Source organism: Camarhynchus parvulus, chromosome Z, assembly GCF_901933205.1.
Source record: "Camarhynchus parvulus chromosome Z, STF_HiC, whole genome shotgun sequence".
NCBI classification, from domain to species: Eukaryota; Metazoa; Chordata; class Aves; order Passeriformes; family Thraupidae; genus Camarhynchus; species Camarhynchus parvulus.
Genome location: NC_044601.1, coordinates 62,763,899 through 62,778,284, shown reverse-complemented (window position 1 = coordinate 62,778,284; position 14,386 = coordinate 62,763,899). Strand labels below are relative to the sequence as shown.

General features: G+C 39.4%; 1 protein-coding gene across 1 annotated transcript in view; it reads right to left on the bottom strand.

The window, feature by feature from the left end:
* The window catches only part of KIAA1328 (KIAA1328 ortholog), a 172,689-nt gene that overhangs the window by 146,158 nt on the left and 12,145 nt on the right, over positions 1-14,386 (bottom strand). The window contains exon 5 of the mRNA XM_030968195.1: positions 6,620-6,735. Coding sequence (XP_030824055.1) covers positions 6,620-6,735 — 116 coding nt within the window. The remainder of the gene's footprint in view (positions 1-6,619; positions 6,736-14,386) is intronic.

Genomic DNA, 14,386 nt, shown 5'->3' with positions numbered 1-14,386 from the left:
CTTTGTTTCCAAATGAGCAAAATGTCATAAAGAAAAAATGTAACTCAAACATCACTTTGAAAGCTCACATGCCTAAAGCCAAATGTTTCAGCAATAACCACAAAACCAGTGGTCAAATTCAGTCAGGTAAGTAGCCTGGTCAGTTTAAGGATCTGGAAAATGCAGAAAGATTTGTCTTTCACCTGAGACACTTAAACTGACCAGCCTGATTCCACAGAATTATTTTTTTTTACCTGGACTACTTCACCTTTTTTCTTAAAATACCTGATATTGATGTATGAGATTGCCATGGCTGAAGGTGCATTTCCAATGACAGGTTTCTCCTGTTTAGTTTAGACAAGGGCAGCCCATCATCATATCCAGTTCTGTCATGCCCACAAGACAGTTAATATAGATAATATCATAAACCTGTGCTTCAGATACCCAGAGCTGGGAGACAGGCTGCCTGCGAAGCATAGAGCTACCCATGGGGATCCACAACCTGGCAGAGCAGAACTCCAGCTCTTATTCAGTTTCAAAATCATCACGTCTCTAGTACCAGGTACAGATCACCACAATGTAAAAATGTCATGAAACATGGGAGATGAGAGAATGCTACTAGCCCTCAACACTCACCTCAGGGGAACTCCGAAATTCTATACAAGAGCTGTTGGGTGGGAACATCTCCGCTTCAGTCAGACACACACAGAACACCATTCCACCCTTGGTATAAAAAACAGAGCAAATATGCTTCTCCCATTCCACAGCTGTATTTCTATGCTGACAGTACCATCTCACAGACAATCCTGCACCACTGAGTGCAGAGGTTTAGGGCAAAAAGCCTGTCTGGCTCATATTCTACAGAGACTGTTGTTCACCGCTTAGATGCTGCCTGCTGATTCTGGGTATTTTCATAACATGGACAGTGTTGCTAGATTGTGCTACAAGGCACTAACTAGGATTAAGCACAAAAAGCTTCAAATTAATCTCCAGCCATTGATCCATTTGAATACTCAACATTACAATATGTTTCACCTTGTTTTAGTTTAAAAGTTCATGAAAAATTCAAAATATCTTATTTACCCAATAGTCCTTGACTGATTCTTCTACATTTCAGTTCGTAAATACATACATTATTTAACCAATACTGCAGTTACAGAATAGCATATAAATATTCAGGGACTTTTTAATAAGTGCAGCTTTTTTTCAACAGACCACAATGGTTGCTTAGGAACATTTACTAGTAGGATACCTGAAATAACAGTAAGTGAAACACCTTCAAAGAGTAAAGTACTTGGATAAAATGGAAGAAAGGAGCAAAATACTAATTCTCCATTCTCCTCACATACCTTCAAACAAATTATGATGCACAAGAAGATATATAGTATGCATTCACATATGAAAAATAGAAAGGGAAAAAACTTTAAATGATAAGCTGAGGGAGCCAAGTTAAGAAATAAAAGAAAAATAATGACGGTCATTTCAAACCCTCAGTTCATAACTTGTCAGAAACTATACAGTCAGGAACAGACTCAGCCAAAGTTAATCTCTAAAATTGTTACTGAGTTTTAAATAAATAGCTTGACTTTAAAAAGCACAAGTTTCCTGCAAATGGCAAATTTCCTGTTCTATAGAAATTTTCTTCTTACCTTTTTTTTCCGGGGGAAGGGGTGGGGGCACAGCAAGGCAGGGACCCATTTTCTCACATAGATGCTAAACTGCAGTGTTAATATCTGTGCCCCACCTCACCCTGACACGGCGCTGACATTTTGAGCGCAGACTGTCCCCTTGCCAACAGCAGCCCCAGGGAGGCAGACACACACGAATCTGCCACACAGGACACTGGGACCACACATCCAACAAAGTACATGGCCAAAGCCCTTCTGTGCAAGATCATCTTTGCTCCCTCATCCATGAGGACAACTTGGTGGCTCTGATTAAAAAAGGAAAGGAAGCAGAAGTGTTCATATTTTCAGAAGATCAGATTTAACGTTATAGGGAAAACAAGGCAGAACCAGCAAGTAAATTCCATATTCTGATATCTCCTTTTTCTACCATTTTGTTCTTTGCATTAAGCAAGCCAGTAACTCTTTTTCCTCTGAAAAATACTACTAATTTTACATTAACACATTAAGATAGGAAAAGGAGAAAATATGTAAGTGGCCCTAATTTATGTATGCAAGACTTATGTAATGAACAGCACTATGGCAAAACTAAAACCATTTTATTAAAGTCTCTACATAATAGTTATAAAGCTCATTATTCTTCCAGCAAATTAATATTCTATGTCTCACTAACACTATAAGCAAATGAACTGTTTTAGTTAAATTAATATTCATGTTAACTGCATGCAAAACCAACTAATTAAGTAGTTCTATAATATTAAGGACATATGTAAACAGAGTCTGTGATCAATTTTAAGACTAACCAAGTAAATCATACAGGATTTGTTGTGTGAATCTGTCTGGGTCTTCAGAACTTGGTCTACTGGGAGGTGTCCCTATCCAGGGGTTTGGACCTAGATGATATTTCAAGGTCAAACCATTTTGTAAATCTATGTTCAGTCAGAAAATAATTCCAACGAAAAGGTGCATTCCAAATATAAACCAAAACAGTAGCATAGTTCAGTTGACTAAAAAAAAAAAGTTTGTAATAAACAGAATCTCTTCTTTCCCTTATCTGCCTATTCCCTGTCTATATAATAATAATTTAAACAGAGCTTAGAATTCAATAACCAATTCTTAAAATTTTTTAATAAGTTTCCTCTTCACCTATTAGTAAGTCTTTACAGAAATGTTATAGCTGCTTTTTCTTCTTCATTTATGCAACCGCATCAAATTTACATGGAAAAAATCCCTAATGGTGATAACAAGAAAAGCTAAAGACCACAACATAATTTCTTTGAGCTATGAAGGTATCAGTAGTATTTGTTTCTTAATAATCTCATTATAGTTTTTTTCCTAAGACATATATCATGACAGTATTGGGACATCTTACAAAGGATATTTTCCTGATTGTTAAATTAAATTATATTTGGGACCTAAATTAATAATAGGTGCCTGAAAATACATCAGGGGAAAAAAAGAAAAGCCAAAAGCTTTTCTATTAGCAGCTCCTAGCAGAAGAGGAAAAAGATGCAGCACAAGTAGTCTAAGTGCATAACACGGTGCACACTGATCATGCCTTACTGTGAAAATGCAAATGAAATAACACAAATAAGAACAAGGAAGTTGCAAGTCACACACTCCAAAGCCAATTCCAGAATCTAGACTGCCACTAGAACCAGCTTAGCCACCATACAGCAGCAAAGAGAACAACAATACCAAGAGTAGGTGCTGTAGAAGACACCACAGGAGGTGATACATGGCAATTCTCACATGAACTTAGTCCCAAATTCTATTTCAAAAGTTCAGAGGGTGCTTGAACACTCTAAACAGACACATTCCCACTTGCATCAGCTGTCTTACAATTGTCTGACTGATCTTAGGTCACCTGCCGCCACCTTGGCTCTTATTAACCCTAACGGATACACACACCATTTACATTTTGCCTCTTAATCTTTTACATCAACTTCACTTTCAGAAAGTGATATTTTTCCCCACCACTCTATCATCTTCAAAGTTGTAGGATGCTTTCACTGGGGAGGGCATCAAGGGAGTGTGAGCAGCTGTTACTGGATTATCCAGGTCAGTCCAGTTGAGCAAATTTTAGTAAGAACAGCAAGAGCTGTCATCCCAGCATGCGTCCCTGAACACCACTAAGTGCCACATCTTCTAACAGCAGCACTAGAACTTTCCCATTTATTATAAGCAAAAGAGTTTAATACAAACAAAAGAAAGTTTTGATCCTCTTTTGGTTTTGGAACATTTTTTTGAAACACTTCAGATCACATTCTTTTGAAAGCAGTCAGTCTGAAATGTAAATGTCATGACATAAACCAAGCCAGAACAGCTACTTTTGACTAAATTATACAATAATATGATAGGCCTTAATACTTTTTTAAGGAAGAAGGTGTAGACCAACTGACTACTTGAAATCCCTAATTTTCCTTAATTCTGTGATAACTGCCAAATACTTAGTATTGTAATACAATACTAAGTATTTGGCAACCCTGGCAATAGGCTGGACTATTTATGGTTCACAGTATGCTCATCACTGTTGTTCTCCATTAACAGCATGCCCTAGTACTAAGTACTCAATTTCCAAAGTTTCACTTGCCAAGGAAGGGTAGAATTGACTTCTAAATCTGCATGAAATTTTATTTGTTGTTCACTACCCAGACAGCACTGAGCAGTTCCAAAGTAAATGTGGGCTGCAGACAGAGGCTGTTTTCTAAATGCTGATAAGTTACTCAAAGTTTTTGTGAGATCTTTGCATATCCACCCATCTCCCTTCCCCCAAAGCTTCACAGTTCATGAGCAGCATATTTGAACTGAGGGGTCTTCACAGCTTGTCAGTGGTAAAAAAATCAACCACAACAAAATAAGGATGGATTTTCCTCAAAATAGGGATTTCAAGCACCAAAGAATATTTCTCCTCCAAGAATCTCAAGGGAAAAAAAAAACAACAAAAACATGAAGCTGAAAACAACCCACACAGTCTCCATGCTAAGTGAACTAAACCCTTACCAAGCTGAAATTGCACTTTGCTGGATAGCTGCATTTATATCAGAAGCCCAAATTTATTACTGCAGGGTAGTTTTAAATACTGCAGTAAAGAAAGTTATCTTATAGAGAATAAATTAGCTATGTGGGGCAAAAAAAAAAAAAGATAAAATTGATTTTAACAGGTTTCAAATTTTTTTCTTAAGGTATTATATCCCTGATATCTTATTTGAAAGTGGACACTATATTCCAGAAGAAATTAAGGAATTTCAAGTTGCTGTACTTGAAACAGACATAATCTGTATTCAGCCTCAGCAAGTCATTTCTACTATTCCTTGTCTCTGCAACAAGCTTTAAAAAATTAAGTGATCAGAGTTACACTGAAGATCTTGAATCATTCATGTATGATAGGCAAGTATTGCAGCAGTTAAAATTACATTGTTTTAAATTATAACCTTGTTTTATATATCTAGGTTTTACAGAGTTTTATGAAGTGTAAAATTGCATGCATTAACCTTCTGCCATGTCTACCAGACTTCTGGAAAAGTATTCATGCTTGTGCAATCTATTTCTGGTAAAGAAACAAAAGGAAAGGGAAAAAACCCCAAACAACAAAACAAAAAAGCAAGCATGTCTACTTTCCACTAGCCAAATAAACTTCATGTGAATTTGTGAAATCTTTGTGTAGATAAATAACAAAAAATCAGGAACATGCATCCCACCCACATTCATGAGCTGACTGAACACACAAGACATAATATACAACAAAATAGTGGCTTCAGTGAAATCAATGTCAAAGAGCTGTTGACATATCTTATGGCTCTTGAAATACCTCAGATCTAATACTTTCCAGTAACAGTTCACAGACAGCTAAGTTTGTTGACGTGTATATTATTTAGGACAAACAGACAAAGTAAGTGCCACTGTGCTACAAGGGATGTTTTAAGTCATCAGGGCAATGGTCTCCTGACAGAGACCACACATCACTGAATGCCTTTCCTAAGCCAAGCAAGTTCCATCATAAAGAAGCACTGTTTTCCTTACACCTCCAGTGCTAAACTGTGAAATAGCATTGCCAGAATTTTCAAGAACCCTCCTCTAAATCCATGTTTAAATTTCTGAATTATCTCTATTTCTGTTTCAACACTGGCCAATAGCTTGAACAGCCTCTTTTGGTCACTAACTTTGTTTTTAACTTGAACAGGGGATGGCTCAGGACTGAAAACAGTACTGCACACTGAGCTCCATCATGCTTTTTAGAACAACATTACTACCCTCCCTATCAGCAATGCAGTTCCCAATGAATCACACACTATTTGCTTTTCCTGTAGTTGCAGTCCTGTCTCTTCCCTATCCCACTGCAGCCAATCCTTAGCCCTCTGAGGAATCTAACAACAAAGCATCAATATCAGACATCTGGAAGAAAAACGAACGAGAGAATTTTGTAAAGGTCTGTCACACCTCAGAAAGAAAAATATCAATTCCTGCAATAGTGACTTCGCATGTGATACTCCAGGATTGGGACTAAGCATATGCAGCTTAAAGAAATGCAAGCCACAGTCAGCAAGAGAAGAGAATCTCCTAACTTTTTTATATACAAACAAACCCGACACCAAACAGAAAGTCCAAGCTAGCTAAACCTCCTAGCACATATATTTAATTTGTATCCATTTAGTGTAGATTCCCTTTCTCTGGACATGGAGAGAAATGGAATACCATGCAAGTTTTAGAACTAAATTATGACCACCTAACAGAATATTTAAAAAATATCTATAATCATATTTTAATGTGTAAATTCCTTATTGTCATTTTTTTAGTTGACAAATATCTATTTCATAGCAAAACAACATCATAGGAACAGCTGGATGGCAGTTTAAGCTCAAATGAACCAGTGTCACATGCTGACAAGTCATCTCTCTGATTGCTTTTGAATGGCAGCACATGCAGATTTATTCTATGCCATAAATTAGAACAATTATTTCTCTGTACTTCACTTTTTATTTCAGTGAGCCATTGCACATATTTTTAAAGGATATCTTCCCTTTCTTTGATGATAAGTTCATTCTGCTCCTCTAGCTGTCTGATCTTCTTCTCAAACGATTCCTGTTCAGCTTTCAGCCGCTCTTCCGTCACCTCCTTTTCTTCACTTACCCTGAAAAGAATTTGAGAAAAATAAAATATATGCCCATAACCACAGTGCCTGACCTCCAACTTCTCCACCATCTCGAGGGTAAGTGGATAACATCCTCTCCACCCTTAAACAGGTTACTTCCTCACAATGTTTACAATATATTACACAGGAAGGTGCGTACGACTTGATGCAATACATCTCTTCTTTTTTTTTTTCAAAAACACTGGTCTCAATAGAGTACATGCACATTAATGGGCAGCACGGAGGAACAAAGTTAGGGCCTGAACCCACAATTAGGTTTGTTCAGTCTGATTCTCTGCAGCCATAATGAAGATTCACTGGGATACTTCAAACCTAGGACATGAAGACAGAAAACTCAGACAGAAGAGCTTAGATGACATGACAGGAAGAAAATTCTGGAAAACTTTTCTGTTTCTTAATCTATAAACTAATCTTTCTTTCACCTTTACTGGTCAAATACAAGTCCAGGAAAGAATAATTTTTCTTGTTAGCTTTCTCCAAACAAAACTGTTTGTCCTTTTCTGAGGCTTTTCAAATATCAACTACAGGCGTAAATTTTCCTTTCTGTCTGGGGCATGGCACCCTGTATCTTGCTGCTCAGCGTAAATAATTGGATCAAGATTAAAAGATGACAATGGGAGAAAGGCTTACAATGATCATTTATTCTGCACCTCAAGAGCAGGCTATAAAAACAATTATTCTGGTATCACGTAGGCAAGAAGATCATTATGCACAGATGATCCTGTAACTATGCTAAAAAACGTGGCTTGGAAATCATGGTTCCATAAAAGCTCCACAAAAATATTAAGTAATGAGCTTAGACTAATAAATATTATTGCTCTGCACTTAGGCAATTTCTGCTGCTGAAGGCTCTTAAAGTTCAGTCTTTTATGATGATGAAACAGCTGCCACAACACAGGTGACAGGAGACCAAAGCAATACAACTTTTAGAAAACTCCAATTTTAACTTCCTTAAAGTGGAACAATCTTATTGGAAGAGGAAAGAGGAGGGGAAAAATGAAGTATACATATATATATATATATATATATATATATATATATATGTAAGTATTAGATTAAGTCTTGCGCTCATCCCATTAGACTAATATTCTGAACCAAATGTTTCATTCAAGGACTGAGCCATACATTTGGTATCACTGTTCCCCTTAAGAGGGCACAGATCTGTTTTGATCTTCCAGTGGAGAAGTCATAAATACCACAACTGGGTCACTCCCCTGGAGTGAATTATAGGCAAGAAGTATTCCCCAACTCCAAGATCAACCCACAGCCCTCCCATATCAGCTCAAGCAGACTGCATGAAGTGGAAAATAATAATACTGAAACTCACACTTTTTCTCTACAAACCTAGAGGGAGACAGACGACAGATACCGGATAATCAAATTCTTAAAATTAGGGCAGTTTGAAAGCTTGGATCAAACTATTAATTGTAAAGTTTCTAATGTACAGGGGGGAAAAAAAGACACGGATTAAGCATAAAAGCATTCCACTAGTCAAATGCACAAGGTCTCACTTACAACCTTGGGCCCACTCTGGGAAGGTGTGATGAGTTCAACCTGTTCCTTGGCCCCTTCCCCTCCACTCAGAGGCTGTCAAAAAGGTTTTGCACATATCATTAAAGAAACGTGGTAACAGGAACTACCTGTATAAATTCTGGACCCACACCAACACCTCTGCACTCCTTAGCTAAGCTGGCAATAAACTTTTGAGGAATATCCACTACACTTCCTTACAGTAACAGCCACAGCACATTTGCTACAAGCTGCAGATAGAGACTCTCATATCCAACCGTGGCCCATTTGCTTCCTCTCAGTCCAGTGCAACCACCTAAATTACTACAGCACAAATGACCTTCCTTCACATTATCAGTGAAAGATGCAAAACCAAAAAAAGTTAATTAGAAAACCACAATGAAGAACACAATGTGTGACCATGTGGATCATTGACAGGAATGAAACAAGAGCAGGGCAGGCAACTGGAAAGAGAGAACAAGTACCATGTCCAGGATTCTATGAAAGGAAGGAAGCTTGGTCAGTAACTTGTAGGAGTGATGCTGCACGAGAAAAGGGTTTGGGGCAACAAACGCTGGGCTATGCTGGCACCCAATAACACTAAAATTGAACAACAGTATAAGAAAAAAAGGCATGAAAGAAGAGAGCACTAGAAAAATCAGACTAAATGTAGCAGGCTTTACTCATCTCTAGATTCTGTGATTTGTTGCTTATATCAGTGTGCATCACATTCACGTGCTGTGTTTGTATTTAACACATATCACAGCAAGCTGTCACACTCCCAGACACATGAATATATTGTGCCACATATCTTACGCAGTAAATGACTGAGAACAGTAAGTGATCTCAGAAGAAATGTGGCAGCATGTGTTTATGTATCACAAAGCAGGAGACAGCCCATAAAGGGCAGGCGAGATACAAAAGACGGTTACTCACAGGAGGTGGCAAAAGGAAGTTAGAGAAAAGGAATACAAGAATCTCATCAGATTATGCTGGATTTATGTCACTTCCTATAAATAGCTCAGTGAGTTGCTGGGTTTTTTAATAAACTTATTTCTTTGCCTTCTGGCAGTAAAGAACATATGATTTTTAGCAGAAGTATGGCAGACTTCACTGATGCTGTACAAAAACATTACAAGGCTCATATAATGCTCCTCAAAAGTATTTTCACCCTCTGTTCACCCACTTGGGTCAGAAAAGAGCAGCGAAAGAATGAAGGCACAACTACAAAGAGCTCAACTGCTCCACTGAGCAATATGCTGGTATCCAGCTCCATTGTTCTTGCTTCCAGGATCAAACAGACAACTGGCAGCTGAGAACAAAGATGATGAATCAGTGAAACTATTCGTTCCATTAAGTGTCTGCAACACTTTCTTGCATTCAATTCACATTCACCTACCTTGTGCCATAGGACGTGCACCATCTTTGTTCAAGATTTGCTTTAAATTCAACAGTTCAAAGACTATATAATTCTAAATGCATTTAAATAAATAATGTTATTTTACAGTAGCCTCTTTAGAAAAACTCGTAATGCAAATATATTGACAAAAAGCCCTCCTAGGGCATCCACCTTAGTGTTAAAATTAATTCTTAGTTCACCAGTTCCAATTATTATTGTGAGCTCCCAGGTCCACTGCTGATACTAGTATTTCTATCTAATCTAAAGAAGGAATTGATCAAGGAGTTTGCTGATGACAGTGACTCATTCCACTGAGTAAGCAGGACTGATGCTCTCCGTGTGGAATTTCTGAAGCACTGCACAAGTCAACAGCACTTCAAGTTTTATTTGTTTAATGAAAAACTGACATGCACAAGAAAGAGCCATGATAACACTCACATCAACACTACACTAGGGACAGAACTCAGCTCTTTCTGACTGAAGGCAGAGTTGGAAAAGCAAATTAAAAACAGCATCTTCTATTTTTTTAAATTTTAAAAAATGAGACTTTACCAAGAAAAATCTGAAATGCAGTAAGAACATTGCAGCTCAGCTACTGAAGACAGAAGACAAACTAAACAATAAACAGATATATAGACACTGTGAACTTCACTGATCACTCCTACACTCCTTGGGAACACTTCTCTTCTAATAAACACTGATCTGGTATTACCCTGTCAACTGGCTAGCAAAGATTTAAAAAGTTTGGTGACCATTCCTGAAAACTACAGGTTTTAAATTCCAGGCAAAGAATGGCATCTGGAACAGGGAAGACCACCATGGAGGACAGGGTTGGGGGGAGAGGAGGAGGAAAAAAAGAAACAGAATTTTTGTCCAAGGATCAGGGTTCACAAACCTGATACATTCTACTCAAGCATCATATGCAGTTTGTACACATTAGAAAAAAATAATTTTAAAAAACCTGCTATGGGCCCAAAACCTAATTGAAATTGCTACACAATGGATAAATTTTACGATACACAACCTGCAAAATACAAAATTAGATTTCGCAGCATGAATTTATAGCTACAAATGACTTTTTAAGCACAGAAAGTAAGTGTGATTGGTGATACAATAATCCTGGGCATGCTTTACCTATCAACACAAAGTAATTTCCAGACAAGCTTAGGGATATCTCATTTGCAGTCTCACTGCCTGACCAATTAAGAAAACTGCAGCACAAAATTGCCCCTAAAGTAACACACAAAAAAAGATAAAAAGATTTTGATTTTAAAGCCAGGTAACAATTCGGTTAAATATAAAGTAGTGTAACCCAGGAGAGAAGGCAACACTAGAGGCCAAACACACAAGATTTGTAATACAAACCACAGGCAAGTTTTCCTTCAAAGATCTTAAGGACTGGAAGAAAAACAGCAAATATACACTATAATAGCTTTACTGAAACCTCTTCAACGGTTTCCAGTTCTGTAACCAAATTAACATACTGTTTTGACACCTATTTTCACCTTTTGTTAGAAAATTTCAATTTCAGTTGGTCAATTTCAGCTTCATATCAAAGACAGTAGAAAAGACTAGTATCCCAAACTGCTAGCACCCGACAAAGGCTTTAGGAATCCAGGGTCTTGGGAAGAGGGAAGCATTTTCTCAATAAGGGATAACAGGCTGTCTGAAGGGTGTTTAGTTACAAGTCATCCTGGGCATGCCAGTGATCTTAGCCAGAACACTAATATAATACCAAAAACCAACTTGTATCTCATTTGGAAAGGGAAATCTCTCCTTCCAATGGGTGCAGAAGGGCATTATGATACCTTTCTACCTAAATTGCTTTTGAAGATTTGTTTGCAAAGACAACAGGAAGCCAGCTTTCTCCAAGTTTATCTTATTAAAAGAAAGAAAGAATGCAAAATAGTTAGGTACCAATTTTTGCCACTAAAAACAAAATTTAAACTTTCATGAACCACTCTACATCACTTAGTCAAATGGTTCTGTTCACTTGTCGTGGGTTTACAGGAAACAGGTTTTCTGGGAATGGAGTGGCCAGAGGCCAATAGGTGTTCAGATTCTGAAACTGGCACCAGGCTTGGCCACTGAGGTATTGGATACGCCTCTGAGAACACAGGGGTTAAAGGCAGAGCTGTCCCCCGGGAGCTCCCTCTTTGGGTTCCGGCGAGAGTTCCTATCTCTCCCCCGTCCAGCTGCTGCTGCTGGGCGGGGGAGGGGAAGCCATGTGCTGGGTGAGGTAGGCCGGGCTTTGGACGGAGAGGGGAGGCGAAGAGGCCCTCAAGATGGAAGGGTGGTGGGGGCACCAGGAGGTATTGGGCAGCCCTCCCAGGAGAGAAGCCCCGAGAGGATTTGGGCAGCACCCCCCTCCTTCCCCACCCCGGGATACGAGAGAGAGAAGCCGGCGCTCGGTGGGACTGTGGCCTTGAAGCTTGAAGCTGATATTGGCCTGCGGAGAAGGAGGGGGAAGCAGGGGATTGCAGTGGAGAAGGAGCCTGGCCGCTTGTAGAAGTTTTTAACCCCTGTTTGGACAATGAAAATCTTGCAGAGCATTGACCTTTTCTGGAGCAGGAAATGGGCAAGTGTGGTGCGATGTAGGGTTGTGAGAGAACCCTAGATGGCAGGAGATGAGGAGAGGCTTGATGCCGGACGCTTTTTGGTACAGCCATGGACAGAACTATGCTTCCTTGTGACACAGAGGCTGCATCCAGGGGGAGGCCAAGGCTCGGGACCGAGAGGGTTCAGCGTTGGAGACCCCCAGGCCCCAGGGGGTAGAGAAGTATGGGGGGACAAGGATGTCCTGAAGGTGAGACTGTGCCCTTTTTGGGAAGGAGACAAAGCACCCTTGAAAAGGACAGCCCTCAAAGCAGCTCTGGTCCATGTTCATGTGGTGAGAACACTGGACATGAAAAGGAAGAGGTCACCATGGCCCAAGAAGGACTTCTCCTCTTGATGAACTGAGGATTGATTGATTGTTTGAAAGTTTTGGTGATGAACTGGAAGCTGAGAATTTGGGAGATGTATTGGGAGAATCTGGTAGGGGGAGGAGGGAATGCTTTTGTGAAGTTTTAATTTTCCGTGTGTGTGTGTGTGTCCTTTTCTTTTGTAGTTTAGTCAATAAACTTATTTTCCCTCTATTCCTAATTGGCTGCTTTGCTTATTCCTAGTCACATCTCACAGCCGACACCAGGGAAGAAGTATTTTTTTTTCATGGGGGCACTGGCATGGTGCCAGAGTCAAAAGACAAACTCCGTATGTGACCTGTATAGGCATTTGTGATGAGGGGAGAAGTATTTATGATGTACCTGCCATACCAGGAGCCCCAAAGACACAGAACTATGGCTATATACCAGTGAGGAGTGAAGTGAATCTTGCAAATACACATACACATTCACTCTCTCTGCTAAGGAGTTACGATCCTCCCCATTTAACCAAAGGCCAAGAAAGAGAGATCTCTCAAAATCTGCACGTCACTCAAAGTATTTCACCCTAGAATACTTCATAATCAGTCTCAGTGTGGTGTCTAGCAAGTCCTTAATGTTCAACAGTCAGCTGGCTACGTCCCAGCAGGCCCTGTGCTGCTCCTTCTCAGAGGAGGCTAATGTGTCCTGACACTGGCAGCGAGCACGAGCACAAGAATCTTTCTGTGCCTTCACCATGCCACTGCTCATTCCATTACATAAGCTGATGACTGCTTCAAGAGCAGCCTGCCGGAATAAAAGCTCAGAGTGTCTTCTTTGCCTCTCTTGAAAGGACTTTGCTTATAGGGAGAGAAAATTTGCTCTTACTGTGCCACTTTCACCACCGCACCAGGAGGACCTTGCTGAAAACATGAAGGTGCCACACTGGTTGTCTCAGAAAATAATGACTGATCACACTCAAGAATACTCCACTTACTCACAAAGCACTTTGGCATTCATGGGCATGACTCATTCTCCTCAGAAATTCCTCTACAAAAGCAATTTTAAAAGAATCTGCTGACACAATAAATTAAAAAGCTCAAATTTGCTACATTTAAGTATTTTAAACTCTGGCTCCAGTCTGCCACTCTCATTTCACCTTAAAAGGATACATTCAAAGAAGGGCAAGATAATGGTTAGATTTACAGGCAGCAGCACAGATCAAAAACTACGATTATCTAGCCTAGAAAGGAGGATTAGAAAGGATATAACTGAGTCCTTTCTTTAGACCCTGTCTCAAAATCCAATTCCATAAAATTCCGAACAGCTAAGGTGATGTCAGCCACTGGAATCCCCAGCAGGAGATCTTTACAGACCAGAAGCTCTTCTTTTTTTTCCCAGAGAAAATGATATTAATGTGGCTAGCATCAGAATTTACTCATACCAATACAAAGTCTTACACTTCAGCAAATTAACAGCTGCACTGGCACACACACCCTCAATGTTCAAAAGTGCAGTGGGAGTGAGAGTTGGAGGACAAAAAGTAAAAAAATAGGAAGAAAAGTACAGGAGAGCTCTCTCCTTCGGCAGTCACAGAAGCTGGGGAAAGACCACTACCCTGAACTGCTCAAGCAAGACCTGGCTGAAAATAAAGCCCCAGGAGTCAATCATATTTTGCAACTGGTTTCCACACAAACAGAATTTTACCACTTTAAAAAAGAGCTTTCATGCAGCTCCTTACTGACCAATCTGTATCTGTTTACCATCCTGCAACAAACGTGCATGAATTAGCCTCAACTACCATTCATAAATTACAGCAAAA